Genomic DNA, 16946 nt, shown 5'->3' with positions numbered 1-16946 from the left:
ATATTTCATAGGGCTTGAACAAGGATAAACAGTGAGGCTTGTGCATGTGGCACATCTTATATTGGGAGTAATCTGGGGGAAAGAAGCCTACGAACACATGGATGCCCATTAGCTGAGTAAAGCCTGAAAATTCTTATATACAACAAACACTGTTCAACAGTACTTTCTATGATTGAAACTTAAGCAACATTTACGATACCTTTGACACTTAAAGCAACAAGCTCTACGTAACATGATAAACGACAATGCCACTTAAGAGTTTGGGGATTCATTTCCTGCATGTGCTTCTACTGTGCAGATGAAGGGTCTTTCATGTACAACTAGAAAGACAAAATACAGCAAAAACAAACCTTAACTTGTTAATTAAACTTTCTGTAAGATATAGCAACAAATGTAACAGAGTACCACGGTAGTTCTGAACACCCACACTGGAGGATATATAATCACAACTACAGCCAGAGAAACCGAGCTTCCGACACACATTTAGTTCCTTGTACTTGTGTTTACAGTGGCTGTAATGGGATTTTCAAAACATGAAGGGGTATCTGGGGCAAACTCTGTTTACATGAATAACACAAAATAAACCTTGTTTGGGGTTGTTTGTTTGTGTAACATGTTTCCTCAGATTTCACAACAATTATATGGTGTCGAGATTAGCACTAGTGGGACAAGCAGGTCCAAAACACACACATTAAATTTCTTCATGTAACAGTCTTACAATGTATGTGAATACAGGTACCGAGATGATAGGATGCTTGAGAAACAAATGGCCTCACTATCATTATTCACTGGGAGTGAGAAAATTAAGTCATCTCCACTGGTGCTACAACCACACTACACCTACATATCAGATAATGATTCATTACTTATACATGCTTTTTGCATTTTACCCTGGGTGCCAGCCTTTTCGTCTTCATCAACCTCGCACCATGTCAGTGCTTGGCACCGAGGCATTAATGTCTTCTACTTTCTTTTATCTGTTGCTGTCCGCCACGTTTATTATGCACTTTTTAGTGTTTTCTACATCCAATCAAATCATGGACTGGATGGATCTAAAAAAACACCAGGTTGGCACACAGTATAATGCACCACAGTTTACCTGGGTCCCCATCCACGTCCATGAGTCTGCCGATAAGTTGCTCGTACTCTGTGCCAATGTTTCCCATCCCGCTGCCTGCAGCCACAGTCAGGTGGTATAACCAGCCATCCTAGGAACATGGGACAAGCGTTAGTACTATTTAATTCCAACAAACAAAAACTGTATAGTCAGTTTAAGTTCCACGTGTCTACAGCACACATATAACCCACCTTCTCCTGTTTGTTGTTGATGAGTAGGTAGGTTGGGCCCTGGTCCTTGGCAGTGATGCAGACAGTGTGGTGTGTGGTCGATCCTCCCTTCTCCATGGTCTCATATTCCTCATCCGAGTCAAACGATCTGTCGATTTCCTCTACTCTGGCATCTCGCATGTTTATCACACCAAGAGGAACCTGGGAATTGAAGACAAACTGATGAACATTGTGGAGAGAACATGTGATGTCAAACTTATGATATCATTTTAAACATTTATTTGCTCTGATATATCAAGTTCTTGGATGTTACAAAAATGTCATCATCATCGGTCGGCTGCTGCGCAGGCTAATGCAAGATCCCTCCACTGCCCCTTGTCGCAAGCAAGGTTGGCGATCTGCTTCTCAGTTAGCTGATTGTGCTCAAAAATGTACACTTTATTATTTCCTAAATAATATTGCTCTTACCGTGGTAGAAAATTTGCATTGGTGTTTTCCACTCATCACAATTTCTTTCTGATTACCAATTTGAAAGTTAATACCAATTTGAAAGTTGCACCTGAATAATAGGGGTGGTGGTTCAACTAATGCCTAACTCAACTACACTGACTATGATGTACACTTTGTGCCTAACTGTGCATATTGTTACAGTTTGCCTAACTACACCACTATGCCATACACATTGATGTCAGCAAATGTGCCAAAACCACAGTCAGCATAACAAAGCCTTTAATCAGTGTTATCCAACCAACGCTTCTATTGATCCCAATAAAACAAGGCCATAGCCTGAAAAGTCAGAACAACCTTCTCTACCTTGTCCTCCTGGTGTTTAAAGTAGCACAGCATACGCCCCTTCAGCACGCACCAGCACCGTTTGGAGTGCCCGTGCTTCACCTGTCCACCAATCAAAACATGTCAGTTAGCCTCAGCGAGTTAAACTTTCCTGGCTGAAACATGATTTCCTGCAAGTGTACTTTTACCACTTGTTCTGCCACTGCTGCTGAGTGGACATGAGGGTCACTTAATAAATGCTGAGATGTGATTGCCACTCTTGTACTCTTGGGGTTTCAAAATTCACATATGAAATAGTTTTGCATCCCTCTGTGGGTACATTTCCCTTTTTATGATGGGGGTTATGGCTTTGGTCAAAAGAGAAACACGGTGTCTCTGTTACGTGAATTGTACAAAAAAAAATTACATTTACTATGTACATGTATATAAAGGTAAAATTCGTACCTTGGTGACCCATCCCTTGATGACAGGCCTGCCCTGGGCCTGCTCGAACAGTGGGCTGGTCGCGTATCTTCTCAAAACATTCTGCAGCACTGGAGAAAATATAAAGTCATCTTAAGTATGAACCAACATAATGTACACCATGGATTGTAGGTATCTGAAGTGGAGGGTAACCTTTCCCCTGAAACAGACATTGGCTTACCTCTGATCCACTCCTCCATAGCAGAGGTGGAGTCAGCTGTGAGGTAGTACGTCTTCTTTTCCGTCACAATCTGGAAACACAACAAATATCATTAACTCATGTCAAACCTCAAAAGCCTCCAAAAGGTGAAAAACGGGAAAAAAGGAATACAGCAAAGATTACTCTTTCATGTACCTCAAAAGTGCAGTTCCCTTCTGTTCTCGCAATCTTGCACAGTCCGTCCAGCTCTATCCTTCCCTGAGGCTTCCGATGCACATCACTCTGGGGAAGGCATGATAGCAGTGACCACCACAATCCTGCCTAACTCTGTTATCAACCTTCTCCCTAACTGTGTGACCCACACCACATCAGCACCTTACAGTGTAGTGAAGTTAGGCTTAACTGCAGCGTGTTAATCCTCTGATGCAACTACACTGTGGAGCGACAGCACCAGCCATTTCACCTTACTGCACAGCAAAACCTGCCTTATAGCAAAGCATGTATAGGGATGGTGTCAACAGTACAGGCTCTTTGTTGATTTTTAAAGGTGTTTAGTAACCCAGACTGGGGTAAGCAATGTAACAAAAATTATGGTAGCACATGACTTTGACCTTGGGTTCTGATTATCATTTGCTATCATTGACACCATCCCTACAAGAAGCGCAGTGTTACCAGATCTATACCTTCAACCCTTGAAAAAATGTGCCACAGTCTCGCAATTGTGAACAACCATCTAACATACTTGTCTAGACCTGTGCAGGAATTTAAGCTTGTGTGTCCATGGTTCCTGTACAGTAAATAAGTGAGTATTTTTTATAATGACAAAGATAACCAAACAAGTCCACATAAGACCTCTCTAAACTTGTTTTATGATAAAGACAGGATTAACTACACGTAGTTCTTTAGAATGTCCCATATAAGACAATGATTCCCCTAAGATTTTAAATGCAAAAAAAAATGGCTTGAACTGTTAATCAGTCAGTCACTTCAAAGTATTTGACAGCAAAGTAAGCATTAGGCAAAGTTTATTTGCCATGCAAGCAACAACAGCACAATTAACTCAAATTCTAATCTAATCAAGGTGGTTATATTTAGCTCCATGGTTATATACAGTCTGTAACGTACTTGTTCTCGTAAAACAAATTCTAAACTGTAACTTCTATCACTCAGAACATGAATGCATAAGTTCACAACATAAAATGATGGATTCACTCATTCATCAACAAGACAAAACAGTCAAATATAATGCAGAGGTTTACACTTCAATCACATCCATTATGATGACTTCCATTTGCTTTGGGTTTTATTGCTTTCAGTTTCATTCTCTCTTTTCAGGTTATCTGCAAGTGCCCTAGACATGCCCACTAGCATCTTGTTGTGGTGTGTACTTACAGGTGACTTGTAGTAGCAGAGCTCCCCATTCCTCAGCACAAACCATCTCCTCTTCCAGCACTTCAACCTGCCTCCCAGTTTGGTCAGGTAGCCACACTTCTCCAAGGTTTCCTAAGGACATATGAACATCAGCCTCAACCTGAACCTTAATCTCCAAGCAGATCTTTTGGTGGGGGTAAGACAGTATCAAATTGGCCAGTCTGTAACCATTTCTTGGGTGGGGAAATGGTTACAGACTGGCCAATTTGATACTGTCTTACCCCCACCAAAAGATCTGCTTGGAGATTACCTGAACCTGTCTCTCAATGTCAAGATTCCTTCTGGCTAGTTTTCCTGTGTACTATTGATGTGCACTGATGACACAATGTGCAGATATTTTAGTTGTAAATACATGTACACGTAGACTACTAGTATGTGGTATATAGAACTTGAGTATCCAAATAAGCTATTACAATATGTGATCACTAGACATTGTCAGCAACATATGTGCTGCCATATGTGCTACACCCTGCCTCCAGTGTGCATAGTTCAATGGTATGAAGCAACACTCTGTTGCTGCAACTTGGATAAAGTCAATGCAACACAAACTGTTCTTGCTTTTGATACCAAAGTCATCAATATTGGGCAGTTGCAACAGTATCTTTTTCTCGACTGCAAAAAGCAGCAGGCATGTCTAGCTAGTGGCCATGTTTTGCAGTGCCTGTTCTCACCCTTCTCATGTTTTCGGTGGTGTAAGCAGCACACGTCTTCAGCAGCTTGTTCTCTGGTTCTGAATGGTCGCTGTCGGTGGACATGGCATCTGGAGGGATGGCGTAGTCGTCGGAGCTCGTGGACTGCATGGAGACAGCTGCGGGGAAATTGACATCACATGCAGTTTACAAAATATCTGTACATCTGCTGATGTAAAAATACCTGACATCAGCAATCATTTTTCCTAAGGGTAATGAATGAAAAAAATCTAAAGTAAATTTGTATTGCACTGTTTGCACAATATGAACTTCTGGCTTACACAAGTGATATGCAGAACAAAACAATGTTTCCACTTTAATAATGAAGATTAACATATTAACCATGTGGATGTACTACATGTATATTAGCACATATAGGTATTATTACATAGTTTCATATGCAGCAATAGACATGATTAGGTGAGGATACGTGTAGGAACATCCCCCACCTCTCTTGACTGCGCCTGAGCTGCTGGGACTGCCCTGTTTCCTCAGTGCCAGGGAGGCAGGAGACCCCGGGCCGGCCGGGGACGCTCCTGTAGGGTCCGACCCAGGGACATGGGACGACGTCGGTGTCACCCCACCCTCCTCCTCCGAGGAATCCGTGGACTCATCGGTGAACGGCGTGTTTCTGATCTGAGAGGCTTTCTGCATATGGAAGGAGATGAAAAGGACATAATCAGATTTCAGTTGAATCACATGCAGGTCATGGGTATCAGTAATGAAGAGATTACAATAATTCTATGCCACCATTGTCTTTCCTCTTTATACTGAGAAATGAATGCCTTCTTTGTAGTCAAAAGCATCCTCTGACACATTCAATTTCCAAAATTGATTCGTACTTCAATAGAAGCCTGCTCCAGGTTGCAGGAGGCAATGAATTGACAATGGCAAGGCAAAAGGCCATATTACTAATTTGTGCAGTAATGCACAAACATTTAATAATTCTGTCCCACAGATGTTACTGGTATTCATTTAACATACATGTACCAAAGCAGTGGACAGTCCTATTCAATTTGTACTTTTGTCCATACTACAGGAATTGACTTACCCCTTTAATTGTGGTGAAAACTGGAACTGTCAGACTCTGTAATGCAAACAAAAGCAACGTTAATTCGCAGAAGTGGGCTCAAGGAAGTGTTTACATAGAGGAATTTCCAAGAGACAAGACTGCAAACTGTTAATTTACCTTAAAGCTGTGGTCTGTGTACAGGCCATGTGCTGTGTGATACACTGGAATACTGGAATCTGAAATAAATGACAAAATAGTCAAACTTATTGAAGTACCAGATACAGACCAAGTAACATAGATGTAAAGGTATGTTAATATTTACAACAGGCACAACAATACAAAAGGGAACAACCAGTTCCTTAGGAACTGACAGGTATTTCTATAACTAGAAATTCTAGAAGAATTGTTGGATTATTTGACCTTTTCAAACAAATCAAAATAATTTAATGGCAGAACCTGCTAAAAGTCCTGTGCTTGTCCTGAATCTATGGCTGTGGCAAAACCAACTCTCATTCCTTCCCGCATGATATCATAATTCTAATGAAGCAAACTTCACAAGACAGGGAAGGATGTAACATGCTCTGGCCTCTCAGATATCACATGCTTCAGAAGGATGGGCAGTCTTTTAAATTTGTAGCATGTTTGGACAGAGCTGATAAAGACAGGGCTTGACGGACATTTGTTGTTATGTTGGGCATAGAGTTATCTAGTTTTATATTATGAAGTGAAATACGGTAGCATGAAGTGAAAAACAATAAAACATCATATCAAACTTGATATAGTTTGTCTGTTTATGTTTCATACACAGAAATTGCTTCATATATGGCTTCCAGCTCCATTGGTCAATATTGACCATGGTCAAATCCTAATTTCTGTCAGCACTACAGCCTGTGCTATGGATAAACATATGAGAATATGTGAGAATTGCCTCAGCTGGCCTGAATATTAATAATGTAGTAATACCCAAAATAATACCAATTCCTTCTTAAATTTATTGTTTATGATTGTATATGAACAGAGAGAAATGAGACAGAAAATAAACTAAGCTTGCTTCCAATTTTAAATGTTAGTGTTATCTGATGGCTCATGGTTCATAAAAAACTTGTTTCCTTCCTGCCCTCAGCAACAAATAGTTTGACAGGTGAAGGCTGTAAAGTACCTGAAGTCAGAACCTTCCTCTTATCAAGGCAAACACACCACACTGCCTGCTGACAGATTAGCATGTCTGGAGTGCTTCCTGTTGTGACGTTCTATTCTAAAGGTTATAACACTGCATAAGGCTGCAGTAGCATTTTCATTTTACATATATTTCATTTGATTCAGGCTCTTTGATTACAATTATTGATGGAGGAAAACAGAAAATATGAACCTCCACAAAAGCGCAATAAGCATCAATTTTTCTATCCCTTGTACTAGATCTTTCTCAGAGATATACATTGTACATGTGTCATGTGGTTATAGACACAGAAAAATCTGAGGGGGATTTGGCGCTCAACCAAGCCAAGGTTTCTGATTCCTATATAACTGAACATCACAACGACTTATATACCTATACACCATAGTCAACCTGGGTATAAAGGTACTCACATCTGTGCATTCCGTTCAGGTTCTCCGAAACCCGAATCCCTCCCTTTGCCAGGTCATATATTCGGTTTTCCTGCAGAGCCGGAAGTGGAGAGAAGAAGGAAGTGTGAGGCAAAGTCATGGCATCAGACATCTCCTGGGCCACAGGCATGTATTAACCATTAAAGCCCAGGATATGAGATTTCAAAGGGGTGTGCACCTACAAAAATGTATATGTACATTGCTTATGCAGTAAAATGTAACTTCACCATTTTGTCATAGCTATTTTATATCATATCACAAAACTAAAGCAGTCAATCATTAACTGATCATCATACAATGCCATATAATGCTCATTACCCATGTTTAATACTTCACTTAGCTAGGTCGTAATTTCTGCTAAAAAAGTGCAGAGACAAGTGCAGAGTACAGAGATGATTGTGTACTGTATCAATGGAGGAGACGATTGACGGGCATTTTCTAACCTTGTTTTCTTTTAATGACTTCATACCAGAGTGAACTCTGAATCATATCAGTGCGATCCATCCTTCATACTTGTTATGGGTTCACCACACCACGAAGTGGTGGTGAACCCATATTGCTTTTTCTGATGTTTCTTCTTCTCCTCCTTCTCCTTCTTCTCCTGCCATTTTTTAAATGGATTCAGCTTCTTCATTTTAGGGCCTAAGGTCCTGAAATTTGGTATGGAGGTACAGTGGGCAAATACCCCTAGGCGTTTTTTAAATTTTGTGATACAAGCTTTTACCATCGTTTTATTTGCTTTTTTAGCGGTCCCCATAGGAAAGTACTGTGGGGGCGCGCGCGCGTGACGTAATAAGAAAGGAATTCGGCGGTATGCCCATATATGGGCATGCAAGCATGAACCTGACGCAGACCAATCTATTCTTCTTGCTGATTGGCTGTTGGATTTGATTGGATTAACTCAATTAACACCTGTTCAAAGCCATTCCATTTTGACAGTATGAACTCAAGTGTTTTGGTAGGTACAGCACAGGCCACGAAATACGCATCGATTTTCGAGGGACGTTCTGCGGGAGAGTGCAGGACGCTGTGCGGGACTTCCCTCGGGAGAGTGCGGGACGTCCTCCGGGAGAGTGCGATACGTTCTGCGGGAGAGTGCGGTACGTCCAGCGGGAGAGTGCGGTACGTTCTGCGGGAGCCAGACATTTTGCTCTTCTCTGTTGGAACAACGCAAGTTGGAGGTCAATGACCTGCGCCCGGCGTGTAAACAAAAAAGTTACGCGGTACGTAATGTGTATCGTCGGCGCGCGCGCCACGGTATCAACAATTTTCCGCAATCTTTACCAACTAGTATTATCTAGGTTCTGTTATAGCCTGGTATCCAGTCTGATTCGTGGTCGGGGCCGCAAGAGCTCTGGCCCGCCCGCCTCACATAAGCGTCCCGGTGTGTATTTCACGAGAGATTAATTAGCCCTCCACGAACATGTTAGCTCGGTTGGAAACGCGCAAGGCGGCAATCCCAGGCATTGCAAGTTCGAACCCCAGTGCATCGGACATTAATATTTTTAGCAATTTAACATTTTTAACAATTTTATCATTTTTAACAATTTTATCAGTTTTAACAATTTTAACAATTCTGCATTTTAACAATTTCAACATTTTTTTTTATTTTCGTTGTTTTGCTTTTAACATTCAAAAACTGATTGTTCTTACTCAAGAATGTCAATAACTTAGAATGTTAGTCTTTTGTATTTTTCCAACATACAAACTAAAATCACTTTGATGTTGTCACAAAAGTATTGAGCTGACAAGAGAGAAGGAGTACGGTACTCTGCCAGTGTGAAGAATCTACAGAGGTATTACCAGTCACTAGTAGCAAGAGATAGACCACATTGAATGATGACGATGAGGACGAATCATATGAAGTACTATCATAGCTAGTACAGAAATTCTACTGCTTTACTTTACTTTCTTTCACTCTGTACATGCAATTAGCTCACTGGCATGATTTTAAAAATAAAGGTTATGATAATCATATTATATGTATAGCTTATTCAATGTATGGCTTCATAGTTTATGTGATTGTTAATAACACCTGCACAGAGCATTTCCATACTGACAGTATGTCTTTATTCAAGTGTTTTGGTAGGTATTTCAAGCTTTTCTGCTCCAGCATTGGAATGCGGGGCATGAACGTTTTTTTTTATTTTGAAAATCAACAGTTTGCATTATGCAATTAAAAATCCTAACCAATAAAGTAGGGAATAGCTATCCAACTGTTGTTTTAGTTGTATGTTACTTCATATTATAGTTATATCAATGTAAATCATTGTTTTCCCTTGTGTTTCTCATTCTTTCCCTGCCATGTCGTAAAATGTGGTGAACCCATCGCTGTATTTGCTCCAAAGCAAATATTGGCCTTTCTAGTTCACATTACATTACTTGAACAGCATATTTTATGAGATGAAATTTTATATGTGCAAACAGCACAGGTGTAAGACTTCATCCGGGAGCGTTGACAGACCAGACCAAGTATCAATCCCTGGATTTGTTCCTATTATTGTGCAAAAAAACAAGGGTAGTTCTGAAGGACAGGCCTGGAGCAAACAGGACATACCAACTTCCCACTTTCAACCTGTGTCAGGGTCTATTTGCTTTGCTAAGAAGAATTTATGGACTGAAACTTTCTCACCCCTTCAGCACAAGTGCCATGATTTCAAAAACAGATGGCATTAGAAAAGATTAAGCTTAATACTGTCTAACTTCTACTGCACTTTCATGCCACACAGTGGTAACTTGTGTCACTGTCTTATCTACCTACTAAAAGTCTTATGCAAAAGTGCCCCCTAGTGATTATAACTGGGATAGCAGCTACTGAGTCCAACAGAATTACCACAATATTCCATATGAATTGATACTTTGTGTGACTTTTTTAATACAACTGTTGATGGAACTATCTGGTCTGACATATTCAACATATGTAGTTGATATGGAGATATTAGTTGACCTGAAGCACTCAAGGCCCACAACCACCATGTGTAACTGCTACTAAGTGCACTAAAACTCTACACCAGAATTTCCTGATGCCAATGAATAGTAGCTATTTAAAGGCACTTGTTACACACATGAAAGTGATTGTTCCCACCTTGCCCAGCTAACAGCAGAGGGATAGTCTTTCACTGGTACATGAGGGCATTTTATGAGGTGAGCTCATGGTTGAGTCTGTCAGGCACTCCAAAAACATATAAATCTTGTCCACTGTGTATGTGTTTCAAAGTGTAAACTTGCCTTCAGGAACCCTAATTTGGAAGTATTCTACCAGATACACAAGGAGGCTGACTATATCTCATATGTGAAAAACATTTTCTTGAAGTGTGGCATGCAAGGCAATAATGTTAGTAGTGTTTTCTTAACCCCCTACATTGCTTTTATTTCTAAGAATTGCCTTCAACACAACACAGTGTTGCCTTCAACACAGATTAAAAGATCTTATTCAATGTGAATTCACTGGTAATAACACATGGCCAATATATTATTGTATAGTATGTCACCAACAGCTACAGAAAAAACAGATCTTTTGCATGTTTCTATAGAGCAAACAGATGATGCATCACCTGCAGTAGTACTTACCCATGATGGGAATCTGTGCTGAGGAGGAGTGGGGGGCTTGTTTTGCGATCCCTGAGGTGCAAAACTTTCACATCGCTTCTTCTCCGGACTCCCTCTGGGGGACGAGCTGTCAGCCTTCTTCTGAATTCCTTCAGGTGCTGACACAGAAAATTCCATCTTTTCTGACAGTTTGTGTTCTGTACTGGACTTCCGGCCCTGCTTTTCTGACTTCTGTCTGGCAGGACTCAAGGGGAAGCAGCTCACACTGCGAACTGGGATTTTGGTAGGACTCTTGTCTGGTGATAACTTTCTCCTTGTCGAGGAGTGAAGGTTTTCCTTCATCCTGGGTAAAGTCATGCTAGCGGTGCCAGGGAGGGGGGTGGGGGGACCGTTCTCAGGAGTGGAGGGTGGGGCTTCTGGGGGTAGAGGGCTTAGTGGCCTTTCCACTGGTGATATCTTAGCTTGTGATTCACTGGAAGACGAGGAAGAGTCCAACCTCTGCAGCTCAAACTTTTTGTACATCTGCTCCTCGATCAGGCTGTCCTCGTGTCTGGACGAGACAGGCGTCAGGGCACACTCACTCTCCAGGTCCATTTTCTCCTCTTCAAAATCATCCACGGCGTTCAGAATGAAGTTCTCTGGCTTGTCCAGGTCAGTCTCTAATACTCTGTCCTGCTCGGAAAAGTTGATGGTGGCCTCTCCGTCAGGCTCGTGGTCTCGGACCATGGAGGTGTGAGGTGCAGGTGGGACAGACGGGCTGGAGGGCCGGGCCACTTGCGGGACGCCTCCACTCACACCTGCTGGGCCAGGTGAGCTGCAACCGCTGGCAGGCACCACTGCAGACTTGGTCTGGCTTTCTGCAAATGTACAGATAGGTTTTTGATGACTTGACAGAAGGTGTATGAAAACATGTTTATACATGTACCTATATGTACCAGTAGATCATTATGCTGAGTCAAATACATGTTGCTTATATTGTTGACAAGTCTGATAGTCTGAAGTATGTACAATGTAGTAACCAAGACATGGTCAAGAAAGCACATAGAGACCACATGTTTCAATCTGTTTACTACGTCTAGACATCTTAGCATGTAGATTTAAGAGCTATCAATGTGAATAAAGCAAAACTTTGGTGACATCAAGTGTATCTTGTATTATGTTCAACTTAGCATGATTTTGCACACTTCCATTTTACATAAGGAATGTTGGAGGACAGAGGAAATCTTTGTGGGCACTGGGGAGCTAGAGGGCAAGGCCAAGACCTTGGAATTGTGGGAAAACACAGAACAGCCATTGTCGACAAAATAGAGTCATAGCAACTGTTCTATGTGGTGGCAACATTCCTTGGAAGGCTGCCAATGTCCAGCTGATGAACTTGTAACTCAAGTCTAGCTATGAGCAGATCGCAGCAGAGCGAGACTGACATTTCCATCATTTCAGAAATGAGAAACCAGTGAATTTAATCTAGTTAATGTGCAGTGCTTTTCTACCTGATCTGTCATTACACTATTGACAGGGTCTCACAGAAGTCTGCCTTCTTAGTCATTCATCTTACATATATGCGTGGCATTTGATTTAATAATTTCCTGATTGAGGCTGGCTGGAGACAGTTGCTTCAGTTATATCTCCATTTTGTCTCATTAGGGCAGACTCCTGGGAACAATCAGTGCTGTGTGTTCAAGACACCGTAATGTACTCCCTATTGCAGGGACCACAACTCATCTCTGTGATGGCATGAATCTGTATAATCCTGTTAGAAATGTTGATACATGTGTATTTGCAAAGTTACTTAAGCCAGCTTGTGTTACCTCTAAACTCTATAATATACAAAACAAGAACATAGATGTATCACAACACTTCCACACTATGTTGTACCCCTCGTCGAACTGATTAGTCATCCATACATGGATGCTTCTTCATTACAGTTATCCTGCTATTTCCCCCTTCCACAGCTCTGCCCCTATGTCAAGGCAAACCACCCTGAGGGAATATTATATTTTTCTGTCACTAATTGCTTATGACTGCTGACATGTACATGTAAAATTATGATGCAGCCCTTGCTACAGGTGTTATGTGTTTGGCAGCATTGTTATGTATTGACATTTTACATTTACTGTCTGCCAGCACTGATTTGTCCAATTCCTTTGATATGGGCAGTACATGTGTATACCCTAGGGTCACTATGCCAAGGAAGTTGGTTTGATGATACATGTATTAGTAACAAATTTTAAGGAGTATTTGACAGTCTGCTTTTCCTGGTAGCATAGAGTATTTCTTATGCAGATATCTTACAACATGTTTACATGATACCAGCATTCTTAATTAAGATTAAGTGCTTATAGAAGCACTCATGCTTACATACAATGTATGTATATGTTATCCTATATACATGTACCAGTCCATAAGAAAGCTTTTCACTTTACATACACTGGTATGCATGTTGACCATTGGGTATAGCAAGACCCTGAGGGGTAGTGTTGATTAATACAAATGTTCCTCTATGGACAGATTGAACTTGACTTTGACCTTGGATGACCTCATCAGAACCATGGCGTTTAAATCCAGGAACTACAATATTCCCTATGTGGGAACGGTGATGTTATCGTAAGGTTCCAAAGCAATGATGGAATCCATATTGAAGTTCTGAAGATAACAAAAGCCAGAGGTGATCTTGAAGTCTCACAATAGCCATGATCCAGCAGCTGGGAAAGGAAATGTTTTCTTTAAGTCACTTGTTGGGGCTTTCTTCATTGGTGTAAGATGTGGGGAGCTAAGTAAGGGGTGGGTGGGGAAGGATTAAGGTGGAATTCTGTCCACACAGTACCATGTGAAACAATGTAGGATTGACTTGACGTAATCTAACTTTGTACCGGTACTTGGATGTTGTCTATTGGACTGGGAAATCTCCTTCAACCAAAGACTGCATAGAAATGAGATGATTATGGTTTATAACTAATAATATAAGCCACTTGATAACAGTTATGAACAAAAAAAATTGCATGACAACTGACATGGCTTCAGAAATCTGTACATTTCATAATTAACAGCAGTGATGATAAAATTTAACTCCAAATTTACATCAGTTTTGAAACACATGAAATATTAACATAGTGATGACAATAAGCTCATACTACAGGAAAAGAAGGCCCTGATATTAATGCATGTTTGTTATTAAAGCTTAAATCAGAGTACAGACTTCCTGCATGTGTGTGTTCTATAGCTACAATGTGGTCAGGTGTTATGACAGATGAAGAGAAAGAGTGTTTTACATTGAACATACAGACTCAGTTTCTCATGTACTGCGGTAGTGACTTTTTTCGACACATGCTTATTATAAGTTCCTAAACAGGGAGACTTGTGCAAAATGCTGTGTGTAACAGCATTTTGTGGCTCCTTGAGCTGGGAAACTGAACCACACACTTTGCCCATGTCTGTACAATATGTCATGAGGCTGTTAGTGCATGTTGCAATGAACATTGTCAAGACCAGTAGCTCAATGTCTAGAACAATCTCATCCTGCCATATCACACTAGTTTTATTGCTTCTTTTGACAATTGTATACAATGTAGTCAGCAAAAGATGCAATGACAACATGTGTGATACGGCTGTCATCCAGAAATGCCAGTGTTGATAAAACATCCTCCATGTCTTCATTAGACGTTTTGGCAGCTTGGGAGAAAATACCAGCCAAGTTCATGGACAAAATCACCCCACAGTTGTTAGAACTGGGCTTGCTTTCCTAATGTGTGTATTGGATGTCTTGTTGGGCTGCTGGTGTGGGTGGGGGGTGGAGAGGGGCGGACTGGGGTCAGCAGTATTAGCTCCAGTGGTGGCTGATCCACCACAGATGTGGGGCGACCGTTGTGTCATGTCTAACATGGGAAAATATCATCTATCTGTTGGGATACGACAATCCTAATTGCAATGATTCTTGCCTCTGTACAGTCCAAACAAGGGTTATACCATGAAAGATGCTCCTCACAGCTGTTTCAGAGAGGATGCCACTGGGGAGAGAGGCCCGACAGGTTGATCATTTATGAGAATCTGCGTGTCTTTTAATGTAATTTTATGTGATTCCAAATCAGACTGCTCTAATTCAACATAAAGCGTAGTCACTAGTTGATTGAATTTCATGTAATAATATATAACAAGAGCTGAGAATTTTGTGTGATTCATAATGCACTACCCCAATAAACCTCAATAATCATACATTTGTATTACATGCCTTTTATTTTTGTTTTTAAATGGGGTATCATTAGCTTTGGTTGTCTATGACAGCTTGGAATACACTGTACATACTGGTACATGTACATTTCTCTATTTCTCATGCAGTATCTTTTCTAGCAATTTTCCTGTTTTATACTTTATTCTAGATACTTCTGGGAAGAATAAGAAGAAATGCAATCAGTGTTAAGAGACAAACTAGTGTCCTGTAGTCTTCTCTAGAACAGTTGAAGGTTCATTCTTAAAATGCTACAATGTATATGCTGTTCTTTACATCTGAAAGTTTTGCAAACAACAGCTGCTAACTATCGGGAGGTTGAAAGAGGTTTTTGAGTGGTGTGGAATGTGTTGTTATGTTGTCATGGCAACAGTCTAATTAGTTTGTCCCACAACTATATTCCTGACTTTTGAGTCTGGACTTTTACTTGCCCTCGAACCGGTACTTACCGGTACCATATGTCACCATACAGCCCAACTCTCATATTGGATAGTGACATCATCAAGGAAACACCTTCAGATCAAATTGAGAGAATTGGCATCTGATCAAGTCCAGCCCTGACTGAATGTTTGTGGGGAGGGTATGGGTGAGTCAGCCCAAAACCTAACTGATAATCAGAAAATCTTTGTCTGAAACTTTCTTCATCTTAGAGGATAAATGTTTCTATATGTATGTATGTGTATATGTGAGTGAGTGAGTAAGTGAGTGTGTGTGTGTGTTGAAGAAGCATAGAAAGTCCTTCATCTGTGCACTGCATGCAATAGTCAAAAGTGAAATTTTAGTCTGCTACTGCAAACAAGTTCTGTGTGCACATCTATTTCTGGTATATAGTATTCCTCCACACTGCTAATTAAGCCTGACATAAGACCTACAGAATCTTCCCTACAGAACTACCTCTCACCTGTTTCCCATCATTTCCTAACATGCCCCCCAGGACAGCTTTACCTTTAATTGTCCCTCATGCCCTCCCAGATGCCTATCTTAACTGTCCCGACCCACATAAAACACAGGTTAGGGCACAGGTTTACAGTATTGGATGGGGATACCTGGGTGCAGACAGGCTCATCGTACAGGTGTGTGAAATTCCAAGTTACCCTCTGCACTCTGAAACTAAAAGGTGAACATCCAAGTATTTCTCCAACTGCCCTGGGGACAGAGGTATCAAATCTTAAGCCTGTTGACCTTGACCTGCATTCCTGGCAGGCCCGTCCTGGATGCTAACAAGCCCTGGAGGATGAAGAGACAGCTCAGGCAAGATACCAAGCACTCCAGGAGTAAGTCACACAGTGGCACTCAGGCTACTGTAAGACTTGACAGAAATCTTTTATCCAGTTCAGTCTCACCTCTATGTGGTTTGTTGGATAGAATTGTAATTATCAAGGCTACTGGTAATGATTTTCAGTTACAGTTAAAATTCAGCTACCGAAAAAAAGCTGTTCAGTTTAGTTCATCCACAGGTGGTGACACCAGTGATATCCCTCCATACCTTTCTGTCCAGCTGGTCATGGTTGCAGGTTGTTAATCAGCAGGAACTTTTCCTATCTAGTGGCTAAGAATTACTTACATCAAGTTTGTAGTCCAACTACCAAGCCTCCGACCTTAACTAACCTAAGATGAAGTACAAATGGAAACGTTGCATTCAGAAATCAGCCCAGAATTTCTACCTGAAATGCATTTAAACTGTGGCAACTGTTCCCAATGAAACAGGAATGTCTGTCTGTCTCATTTCAATCCTTT

The 16946-nt window shown here is 41.0% G+C and overlaps 1 protein-coding gene across 1 annotated transcript in view; it reads right to left on the bottom strand.

Annotated features, from left to right (window-relative positions):
* The window catches only part of LOC109470934 (pleckstrin homology domain-containing family H member 1-like), a 77910-nt gene that overhangs the window by 25708 nt on the left and 35256 nt on the right, over positions 1-16946 (bottom strand). Inside the window, exons 6-18 of the mRNA XM_019770031.1 lie at positions 11009-11844; positions 7421-7490; positions 6011-6069; positions 5873-5908; positions 5271-5469; positions 4804-4940; positions 4094-4204; positions 2897-2983; positions 2723-2792; positions 2524-2612; positions 2092-2181; positions 1309-1488; positions 1100-1208 (exon numbers count right to left, since the gene is read on the bottom strand). Coding sequence (XP_019625590.1) covers positions 1100-1208; positions 1309-1488; positions 2092-2181; positions 2524-2612; positions 2723-2792; positions 2897-2983; positions 4094-4204; positions 4804-4940; positions 5271-5469; positions 5873-5908; positions 6011-6069; positions 7421-7490; positions 11009-11844 — 2073 coding nt within the window. The remainder of the gene's footprint in view (positions 1-1099; positions 1209-1308; positions 1489-2091; positions 2182-2523; positions 2613-2722; positions 2793-2896; positions 2984-4093; positions 4205-4803; positions 4941-5270; positions 5470-5872; positions 5909-6010; positions 6070-7420; positions 7491-11008; positions 11845-16946) is intronic.

Source organism: Branchiostoma belcheri, unplaced genomic scaffold (genome assembly GCF_001625305.1).
Source record: "Branchiostoma belcheri isolate BF01 breed outbred unplaced genomic scaffold, Haploidv18h27 scaffold24, whole genome shotgun sequence".
NCBI lineage: Eukaryota > Metazoa > Chordata > Leptocardii > Amphioxiformes > Branchiostomatidae > Branchiostoma > Branchiostoma belcheri.
The sequence above is the reverse complement of the archived record's forward strand: the minus strand, read 5'-3'. Positions and strand labels throughout refer to the sequence as shown.